This window comes from Aquarana catesbeiana, linkage group LG02, assembly GCF_042186555.1.
Source record: "Aquarana catesbeiana isolate 2022-GZ linkage group LG02, ASM4218655v1, whole genome shotgun sequence".
NCBI lineage: Eukaryota > Metazoa > Chordata > Amphibia > Anura > Ranidae > Aquarana > Aquarana catesbeiana.
In genome coordinates, this window is record NC_133325.1 from 86,873,572 (window position 1) to 86,885,144 (window position 11,573).

Consider the following 11,573-nt stretch of genomic DNA (forward strand, 5'->3'; position numbering starts at 1 on the left):
AGGGGTTTAAAATACCGTGTTCATTGGAGGTGGTGCCTCCGGTGGCTCGGAATCTGAGATCCGCAGTACAACACCCGGGGGTGGTAGGGGAAAAATTGGAGAAAGAGGTGAAATTGGGGCGGATGGGGGGGCCGTTTGGGGAACAGCCGTTTAAGGCTTTAGTAGTGTCCCCATTAGGTGTGGTACCAAAGAAGGAACCGAACAAGTTTCGGTTGATTCACCACTTATCATTCCCAAAAGGGGGTTCGGTTAACGATTTTATTGACCCGGAGGCATGTACCGTGTCGTACACTTCGTTTGACGCGGCTGTTCGATGGGTTAGGCGATATGGAAAAGGGGCATTAATGGCAAAATCGGATATAGAGGCGGCGTTCCGGCTACTTCCGGTTCACCCGGATAGTTTTTGGCTGTTAGGTTGCCACTGGCAAGGGCAATTCTACGTGGACAAGTGCTTGCCCATGGGTTGTTCTATTTCCTGCGCCATGTTTGAAGTTTTCAGTTCCTTCTTAGAGTGGGTGGTAAGGGATGTGTCAGGGCTAGAATCGGTAATCCATTATTTGGATGACTTCCTATGCATAGGCCCCCCTTCATCCAAGGTGTGTGCGATCCTCATGGCAACGCTGCAACACATTGCGGAACGATTTGGGGTGCCCCTGGCAGCAGAAAAAACAGAAGGCCCCAAGACAGAGATTAGTTTTTTGGGGATTGTTATTGATTCCATGGCAATGGAATGCAGGTTACCGCAGGACAAGTTGGGGGATCTGCAGAAAGAAATCAGAGAGATACATGGGATGAGGAAAGTACAGCTGCGGGTACTTCAATCATTGCTAGGAAAATTGAACTTTGCTTGCAGGATAATACCGATGGGCAGAGTTTTTTGCCGCCGGCTGTCAGCGGCTACAGCAGGGGTTAAAGCACCTACACATTTCGTTAGGCTTAAGAAAGAGCATCGAGAGGACCTAAAGGTATGGTATCATTTTCTGATAGAGTACAATGGAAAGTCGGTGTGGATGGAGGGCCCGGTAAGTAATTTTGACATGGAGTTGGTTACAGACGCGGCGGGGTCAACTGGTTACGGGGCTTATTTTCAAGGGCAATGGAGTGCGGAGCATTGGCCAAAATCCTGGGTGGAAGCGGGATTCCTGCGTAACCTGGTATTGCTGGAATTATTTCCGGTAGTATTGGCTATAGAGTTGTGGGGGAAGTCTTGTCAGAACCTGAAGTTGCGATTGAATTGCGACAATATGGGAGTGGTGCAGGTAGTCAATCGCATGTCGGCGTCTTCCCCACCTGTCATAAGGCTATTACGGCAGTTGGTTTTGCGTTGCTTGCAATTGAATATTTTCATATATGCTGTCCACATACCTGGAGTCGATAACACACTGGCTGATTCACTGTCTCGCTTTCAGTGGGACAAGTTGAGGGAATTAGCTCCGGATGCAGAGTTGGAAGGAATCCCTTGCCCGGAGTGGATCTGGGAGCTGGCATTGGAGTCATCGCGGGATGGATACAACGGTCTGTGAGTGAGTCCACTTGGGCGGCATATGTGAAGGTATGGAAGGAATGGTCAGGACTTATCTGTCAAGCTGGGGTTAGTGAGGCTGGCGGGGAAGCGAGATTAATGGTACTATATTTTGTGGCTAGGAATATGGAATGTGGGGTGGCATTTTCGTCCATTGGTAAAAAGTTGGCCGCATTGTCGTTTCTCTTTAAGCTACAAGGAAAAGGGGATTGGACTAAAGATTTTGGGGTGAGGCAGGCACTAAAAGGGTATCGGAAAGGTCAAAAAAGAAGGGATAACCGTAGGCCTGTCACGTTTCAAAACCTGGTATTAATCTGTGCACAGTTACGATTTGTTTGTGATTCAAGTTATGAGTGTTTATTGTTTGCAGCGGCTTTTTCGTTAGCCTTTTTTGGGGCTTTTAGGGTGGGCGAGTTGGTTAGTCCGTCCAGGAAGGAAGCGGGAGGTATTTTGGTTCAGGATGTAAGTACTCACGCTGACAGGGTGGGTTTACGGCTGCGCAGATCGAAAACAGATCAGCTTGGCAGGGGCGTGGATGTGTGGTTGTTCGCCTTGCCAGGATCAACAGTGTGTCCGGTAAGAACGGTTAGCGCTTTTCAAAAAGTGAGACCGTCAGTTGAGGGGCCATTTTTGTGTCATGCAGATGGATCGCATTTATCCAGATTTCAATTTGTGGCAGTGTTTAGGAAATGTTTGAGTGCAGTAGGTTTGGATGGGAAGGTTACGCCTCACACTCCTTCCGCATTGGGGCGGCTACAGAAGCTGCCAGATGTGGATTGGACGAGGCGGCGGTGAAGAGGATCGGGCGTTGGGAATCAAGGAGATTCCGCACTTACATCCGTCCTCAATTAGTAGTTGAATAAAAAAAAAAAAAAAAAAAAAAAAAAAATGAAGATGAAGGGTTTTGATGTTTGTACGCAGATGGCGGGGTAGTCTTGGTTTTACTGGTGTCACCGTTCCTTGTTGTCTTTTCGTTTCAGATGGAGTGTCTCCACGCCTCGTCTGGATACTAGGACACTCGTATGTGTGTTGGGGGGCAAGGAGAGGTGATGCGAGACCCGATGGTAGGCAGTTGGGCATATCAAGGAGGGAGGCGTTTATCAGATGGTTGGGGAGACCAGGCATGTTGTGGGGTAGAGTGGTGCCAGAGGTGGAGAGATATGCATGGCTCGATAGGCCACCGGATGTGTTGGTTATTCACGCCGGGGGCAATGATTTTGGAGTAAGTACTGTCAGGGAGCTGATAGCGGCTGTTAAGGCGGATTTGTTACACATACGTTCTAAATTTCCGCAGACACTGCTGTTATGGTCAGATATTGTGGCACGTACGACGTGGCGCAATGCCAGGTCAGTGGAAAGAATCAACAAGGCTCGGATAAGAGTTAATAGGGTGGTTGGAAGGTTTATAGTGCAACAAGGGGGCATGGTGATTCGTCACAGAGAATTGGAGTTAAATGTAGGCCTCTATGTGAGAAAGGATGGGGTTCACCTCACGGATGTGGGGATTGATCTTTGGTCTATGGGATTGCAGGACGGAATTCAGAAGGCTTTGAGGGTGTGGAGGGGCCCTTAAGGATAAGGTTTCATCCTTTCGGGCTGTGGCTGGTTTTTTGATGTTGGTCGGTGACGGTAGCGGTAAATGAAAGGTTAAAATGGGGTGGGGGGTCATCAATAGTATGGCCCCTCCTGTGTATTCCGAAATGGAATACCGGTATGTTGCACTGCGGGTAGGGGTTGTCTCCGAGCGGTACAGCTGGAGGCCTTATTCAGTTTAAATCATGGTGCCCGCAGTGTACTGTTTTTGATGGGTGGTAAAATAGGGTGTAGCTCCGTCACTGACCAATAGATTGGTTTAAATAGGTTGATCGTTACCTGAGGTTATATATATATGTTATATATATATGTTATTTATATATTTAAAGTTTTGATATTGGAGTTAATTTTATACGGTGTTAATAAAGAGGCTGTCGTGGCCATTTTATACTCCAGAAGTATGGTGTGGTCTCATTATTTAGGAAGGTATGGGGGTTGGAGTATGGGTGGCCTGTTTTTGGTAAGTACAAGATGGGGGTAAAATCTGGACTACACTGGTCAAGTAAGGCCCGGAGCGATGAAAGAAATGAAGTTAGAGCAGGGCCGGGCATGACAGTGTGTCTAGTGACACACAGGGTTAAGTTTTGGGAAAAGGTAGGGGGAGGAGAGAGGAGGAAAGTTGGGGGGAGTGTCCAGTTATAAGGTGGGGGTGGAGCCAGAACGGGCAGTGCGTGGGGTGAAAAGACACAAGGAGGCAGAATCTCCCACCCTCCCTCCCTAGGTGATGTGTTGTTGTGCCGGTTAATGTGTGTGTTTTTTCGTTTCAGGATCAGTGGATGAGCGTCGTCATGACAGCTGGATGGCTGGTTTTTTGATGTTGGTCGGTGACGGTAGCGGTAAATGAAAGGTTAAAATGGGGTGGGGGGTCATCAATAGTATGGCCCCTCCTGTGTATTCCGAAATGGAATACCGGTATGTTGCACTGCGGGTAGGGGTTGTCTCCGAGCGGTACAGCTGGAGGCCTTATTCAGTTTAAATCATGGTGCCCGCAGTGTACTGTTTTTGATGGGTGGTAAAATAGGGTGTAGCTCCGTCACTGACCAATAGATTGGTTTAAATAGGTTGATCGTTACCTGAGGTTATATATATATGTTATATATATATGTTATTTATATATTTAAAGTTTTGATATTGGAGTTAATTTTATACGGTGTTAATAAAGAGGCTGTCGTGGCCATTTTATACTCCAGAAGTATGGTGTGGTCTCATTATTTAGGAAGGTATGGGGGTTGGAGTATGGGTGGCCTGTTTTTGGTAAGTACAAGATGGGGGTAAAATCTGGACTACACTGGTCATGATTATTGCGGCTGTTCCACGGCTTGATCGTTCTTATGGGCGGTGACAGGGGACGCCCCCAATTCCATCCCCCCCCCCCCCCCCCGGCCTCCAGTGCTTCTACCGACTCACGGCTTCCATCGGTGAGTCCGAGATGGGATCTGCCGGCCCCAGATGTTTACCATAGAGATTTCTGGCGGACCGGATGGTTGCTGTAGGCTCTATGATCGTTTGGAGGCCGGGCGTGATGTTATGACACCACGCCCGGCCTCTGCATTCAAACAAGCGGCGCTGCCTCAGCTGGAAAGCCGTGTGGGTTTGTTTTTTTGTTTTTTTTTGTTTTTTTGTTTTTTTCAGGCTTCCCAGCCTAGAGGTGAGATGTGGGGGTCTTATTGACCCCATATCTCTGTAGGGAGGACCAAGCATGTTATATTCCTATTACAAGGGATGCTTCCATTTCTTGTAATAGGAATAAAAGTGATCACATTTTTAAGTGTCAAACTAAAAAAAAAAAAAAAAATTTTAGTTTCACTTTAAAAAAAATGTTACTGATTACGTGTTTTGAGTTGTAGGTCTAGGGCTAGAATTATTGCTCTCGCTTTAATGTTCGCAGCGATACCTCACATGTGTGGTTTGAACACCGTTTTCATATGTGGGCGGGACTTGCGTATGCGTTCGCTTCTGCGTGCGAGCACACGGACAGGGGCGCTTTATTCGCCTATGGGGATTTTTAAGTACTGAAGTTTGGAGTTTGGCGCCTTTCCACGAACGTGTGCAATTTTGAAGCGTGACATGCTGGGTATCTATTTACTCGGCATAACTTCATCTTTCACATTATGCAAAAAATGGTGCTTACTTTACTTTTTATTTTTTTTCACAAGCAGGTATTGCTGATGGGCACACATTGCCACTCATGGCCACCAGGGATGCCATACCTGGTGGTTATTACTGGTGGTCCGGGGGGGCTGCGCTGATACAATCCGCGCAGACCCCCGCCAGTAAAGGAGCAGCCGATCGGCTCTCCTCGCGTCTGTCAGACGCGAGTGAGGAAAGGCTGATAAACAGCTCTTCCTGTTTACATCGTGATTGGACACGGCTGATCACATAAAGAGACTCCGTCAGACTCTTTACCTAGATCGGAGTTGCAGTGTCAGACTGACACGCTGCAACATTGATCGCCGCGATGCGCGCCCCGGGGGCGCACAGCGGCTTGTTATCCCAACCCCATCATATGACGTCAGGATATCGCAACCACTTAGCTGATGTCATTTTGCTATATGGCAGGCGGCAAGCAGTTAAGAAGGTAACAGGTCAGCGTCACACTCAACACTAGAGGGCTCCCCCTGCAACAATGCCACAGTGTCCTGATTGCAGGAATAAGTAGATATCAGCTCCTGGCTACATTTAGTTTTGTCTACTTATACACTTTGGACCTCAAGGAATTTTATCCGCTGTCTATTATTGTGATGTAATTACCACTTATTGTTTGAGCTGCACTTTGTTGCACTATTTTTGTTTGAAGGTTTGCTATGCTAGCTGCCTTTTTTATTTTTGAGCAAAGAGCAGATTGTCACTTATTTTATGAAGTTATAGTATAGCTAGGAAGTCACATTCACCTGCACTTGTCATGTAATGTTGCAGTTTTGCAGCTTATCAGTGTTCAGTTCAGTATTAAAGTAGAACTATAGGCAAAACTTTTTTTTTTTTTTTTTCCCCTTTTGGCTAGAGCAAAGGAGGGTGTTAACACCTACCAGATTTTTTTTTTTTTTTTTCGTCATGTGTCCCATTGTGGAGAGCCTTTCACTTCCTGTCCCATAGCCAATCGAAGTGAGATGGATTTCATTAGGGACCCCCAGGTCACAAGAACTAGTTTCCCCATTGGAAGATTTCCCCTCTAACTTTTCTGGGGACGACCCACAATTTTGGATTTTTCTTTTCTTTTACTTTGAATGATAATGGTACTGTACAAAAACTAAGTCAGCAGCTACAAATACTGTAGCTGACTTTTTAATATAAGGACACTTACCTGATCAGGGAGCTCACGATGTCGGCACCCCTAACCGATCCATCCAGTGCAGGGGTGTTGCTAGGTCTACTAAAGATCTGGGGCTAGAGCCCATAGCAGCGTGGTAAAGAAAGTCATACGCTTGGGTGGGCATACACGCGTGTGTGTGTGTGTCTGTGTGTGTGTGTATATCCTCAGAGAGCCTCCCCCCTTGCATCAGGGTCCCCAGAGAGCCCCCCCCCTTGCATCAGGGTCCCCAGAGAGCCTCCCCTCTCCTTGGGGACCCCTGCAGAGACTCGGGGCTATAGCCCCAAAAGCCACCCCCTAGCAACGCCTCTGGTCCAGTGGTTCCGGGTGCATGTGTCGGCATCCTTACTAAGGGGAACAGGAAGTTTCCTACTGTGCATGCACGAGTCGCGCTGTGCTTTTCAGAATGGTCCCACTATCTTCTGGGACCTGTCTTCCCAAAAGGCAACGGGGGGGGGTGGAGGAGGGGGCGGACATTGTGTAGAACACCGCACAAGATTGCAGCGATCTTATGCGGAAGTGGGAGCTTACACCCCCCCCGAAAGGTGCTAAATGTGGCTGCGCAGGGGGGGAGGAAGCAAAAAAGCAGAGCTTCCCCTTTTGGGTGGGGAAGCACACAAAGCAGAATTGTTGTAATCCCCACCCTATCCAAAACAAAAAAAAGCCTTATGCCGCGTACACACGGGCAGACTTTTCGACCGGACTGGTCCGACAGACTATCCAGGGGACTTCCGACTGACTTTTTAACGTACGGACTTGCCTAAACACAATCACACCAAAGTCAGACGGATTTGTATGTGATGATGTACACTGGACTAAAATAAGGAAGTTGATGGCCAGTGGCCAATAGCTGCCCTAGCACCGGTTTTTGTCTGTCGGACTAGCATACAGACGAGCGAATTTCTCGGTCCGGCGGAGTTGAAGTCTGTTCCAAATCTAAAGTCCGTCAGATTTGCGACTGGAAAAGTCTGCTGAAGGTCCGGTGAAGCCCACACGCGATCAGATTGTCCACTGGATTTGGTCCGTTGGTGTCCGTCAGACGGTCAAAAAGATCGACCCTGTGTACGCCCCATTAGTTATACTTAACTGATGTAAAACTTTAACATTACAGAATAAGTAGTTGACCGTGACTGAACTACTAGTAAAATAATGATTCAATACTGACGTGTACAGTATTTTATTGCTAACCTCAGGAAGTTCTTCTCTACAGAAGCGTCTAGGAGACTACACTAATGTACGTTTTACAGAGAAGACCCCACAGCATTTAATTAAGGAATTCCAGGATAAACTGGCTAAAATCTCCAAATCCATCCAAGAAAGGAACAAGGCCATGCCTCTACCCTATCCCTACCTGGACCCAGTTTGTATAGAAAACAGTGTTTCAGTCTAACATAGATACTGGTGGATCTGCTGGCTGTTTCTTCTCAGTCCACCCTTGGTGGGATTGGCATCTTGTCACTACAGCAGAATGTTTTGCAGGATTGAGATCTTGTATCCGAAAGATTACCCTGTATGAGTAATAAAAGATTTCTCAGTGCATGTCTTGTCTGGAGTGATTTGTCCTACCTTTCCTAAGGGGGTTTCAGGAGGACACATGAGGAGTAATTGTACAATTCATGCAACTATCAGGAACAATCTTAAAAGGCAGATTTTTTTTTTTTTCTTAATGCATGCTCTACATCAAGGTAAACCTTATACAAGCAGACCCCCCCCCCCCCTTAACTTAAACCCAATCTCAATCCAGTAATGTGCACAAGAGCAACTCTCTTGACTGCTTATTGGCACAGACACAGCAGCAGGAGCCATTGGTCAATCACAGCTAATGAGGAAGGGGCAAAGGATGGACACACAACAGGGCTAAGGAGTCGGCATGCACAAGTGGCTTGCTAGAAGGGACAATTGGCAGGGTAGAAGACTCAGGAGCGCTGGTGGCAGACTGGAGAAGAGGAGAATTTGGGCTGCTCTGTGCAAAATCACTGTATAGAGCAGGTAAGTATAACATGGGGGTCCTAGTAGATGATAGGCTCAGCAATGGCATGCAATGCCAAGCTGCTGCTAACAAAGCAAACAGAATATTGGCATGCATTAAAAAGGGAATTAATTCCAGGAATAAAACAATAATTCTCCCGCTTTACAAGACTCTGGTCCAGCTGCACCTAGAGAATGCTGTCCAGTTCTGGGCACCAGTCCTCAGGAAGGATGTACTGGAAATGGAGGGAGTACAAAGAAGGGCAACAAAGCTAATAAAGGGTCTGGAGGATCTTAGTTATGAAGATTGTGAGCACTGAATTTATTCTCTTTAAAAAGGGATATGATTTCAATATACAAATACTGGTGACCCCACAATAGGGAACATTTTCACAGAAGGGAGTTTAACAAGACTTGTGGACACATTAAAATTAGAAGAAAAGAGGTTTAACCTTAAACTACGTAGAGGGCTCTTCTCTGTAAGAGCAGCAAGGATGTGGAATTCCCTTCCACAGGCGGTGGTCTCAGCAGGGGGCGTTAATAGTTTCAAGAAACTATTAGATAAGCACCTGAATGACCACAACATACATGAATATACAATGTAATACTGACATATAATCACACACATACAGTAGGTTGGACTTGTGTCTTTTTTCAACCTCACCTACTATGTAACTATGTTTGAATAATAAAAAAAAAAAGCATTTACAATCCTTTTTAGAGCAAGTGCCAACAAGTAGGGATGAGCTGATAAGCCTGAACACCAATTCAGACCAACCTTTGCAGTTTTTTGCAAACCTTTTTTAAGGGTCTGGTATGTATTTTGGGTGGGTTTGGATTTGTAAATGTCAGTGTTTCTGTAGTGGGTTGCATACATCCTCCTACAGGTGTGGAACTTCACAGGCAGGTTTGGGACACTCCAAGCAAGTTATCCCTTCCTCCTGACGGTATGCATATGGCCTCACTGGACTGGGCTTTTTTTCTGTGGTGCTGCCAGACAGCTCACTCTCAGCACACAGGCCAGGCTTACAGAGCCCCAGTCTGAACTATCAGGACCTGGGGGCTCCCGATTCCAGGTCACCTGATTGCTGTGATAGTCTAAAATTGGCTATCGCAATGATCAGTTACTGTGAGCCCACCCCTGTTTACTTCCTCTTAATGGAGAGAATGTTTCTTCCTCTCCTTGCAAGAGCTGAAGATGTAAAGATGTGTAAAAAAATAAATAAATGTATGTAGCAAAGTCCCGGACCTCTTTAGGCCTAATGGTAACCTCCAGAGTTGGGGAGAGCTGACATCCTGTGTAGAGTGGGTTACAAGGCATGGTGGGTGTAATGCAAGATGAACAGGTGGGAGCCAGACACTTTTTGAATGCAAAGAGATGTATCGTTTGTTACACAGAACTGTGGGAGAGAGGGTTGGGGCCAGGACACCCTTGGGTAGATGCAAAGATAATTAGCAGACTCGGACTTCTATAGGTAGATGGCTATACAATGGAAGGCCTCCAGCTGGACACCACTCCTGTATTGGTAGGATCGCTGTCTTCTATGGCAACAATCTTGTAGCTGTTATGAACGGTAAAGGTATTCAACTATCTGCAACACGAACAGTTCTCAGTTTACCACTTGCTCACTCTGGGTCTTCACTCAACGAGCTCCCAGTCTCTCACTAGACTTCAGATCCACTAGCCACTGGATCCTCTGAGCTCTTCTACTTTAGCACTCAGTATCTTCCTCAAGCGTCTGTCCTGCTGGGTCCCTAGTTTGGCACTCAGATCCTCCCCAAGCTTCACCCCCCCGCTGACATGTTGGATGCCTGGCTTAGCACTCACTGATGCTCCAAGCGTCGCCTCTGCTGTTCCTCTGGCTCCCTAACTTGGCACTTGCTGAAGTTTTCCCACTTCACCGTCCCTGGCTGGCGAGAAGTCTGCCCTGGTACTGACCTCACTGTAGTCTCCGGTAACGGGGATGGTCCCTTAGTGGTGACAGCTTCCCCTCTACCTCTGACCACAGTTGGTTTCCCAGCCAGTGGAACTGTTACTTCTGGTTGGACTACAAGCCCGCAGTTGCAACCCTACACTGCTTCTCCTGCTTCTGAATAGGCCCTCAGACAGCCTAGCAGCCAGATGTCCCTGGGATAGGCCTTAGATTTCTGGCCTTGCAGCCTGGGGCACTACAGCACACGTTCACCCAGACAGCTGTCCAGGTGGCACAGAACCCTGATCACCTGACTCCACCCAAATGGGTTCTCCCAGCAGGCCAAGGGACCCAATAAAATCCCTGCCCATTGGCTGAGACACCCCATTTATTCCTAATCTGTCCTTGCAATGCCCTTGTCTTATCTAATGACATCAACTACAATGCCACCTAGTGCCAGAAGGGCAGAAATTCCAGAATTGGGGGAAAATCAGGTGATCTCTTAACAATTATCCAGGACAACTATCGCTTGGCAACTAAGTTTGATAGCAACCCTGTCTAAACATCAGGGTGCCACATCTAATAAGAGTTAAAGAAAAAAATAGATTGATCTAGGTCAGTGCCTGGGACGGGGACTGTATATTTTTGGCAGGATTTTAAATGTTTTTTAAAGACCGCGCATAATGCGGCAGGCTGGCTCTATTGTGCAAAACTACGTACCTGTTTGTTTCGTGTAATAGATTCAGGGGGCTTGGTGCAGGAGCCGATGCACGTGCTGGCGGCCGTTATGTGCTCCACCTGCGATCACTCCACAGAATAAACAAGGCGGATCCCCATTCTGACAGGGGAGGAGAGATATCACCTGTTCCTAGTGATCAGGAACAGCGATCGCTCTCTACTCCGTCAGTCCGTCCCCCTGACAGTTAGAAAGCACCTCCTCTAGGGAACATTTAACCCTGTGTTAACCCCCTTCTCTGCCAGTGCCATTTATACTGTGATCAGTGCATTTTTATAAAACAAAGGGTAAAAAACAATCACAGTAGCGCAAAACAATAAAAATTATTCAAAAATGTCCATAATAGAATCATAAATTCAAATATCAAGAAAAACAATTGTGAAAATAGTGCAATTCTTTATAAAGTGAAAATGAACACCGTAGATCCTTCACCAAAGTGTACAAGTGCCAATCCACACACCTATAGAATGACGCTCACCAGATTGTAGATATCAATTGCATGTGTGATTTAAATCACTTTAAGCTTTGTGCAGA

The 11,573-nt window shown here is 46.8% G+C and overlaps 1 protein-coding gene across 1 annotated transcript in view; it reads left to right on the forward strand.

The window, feature by feature from the left end:
* Positions 1 to 7,961, forward strand: part of LOC141127015 (hydroperoxide isomerase ALOXE3-like) — a 30,210-nt gene extending 22,249 nt beyond the window's left edge. The window contains 1 exon segment of the mRNA XM_073613141.1: positions 7,633 to 7,961. Within this exon segment, the coding sequence (XP_073469242.1) occupies positions 7,633 to 7,812 (180 nt within the window). The 3' untranslated portion in view covers positions 7,813 to 7,961.
* Positions 7,962 to 11,573: the final 3,612 nt, after the last annotated feature.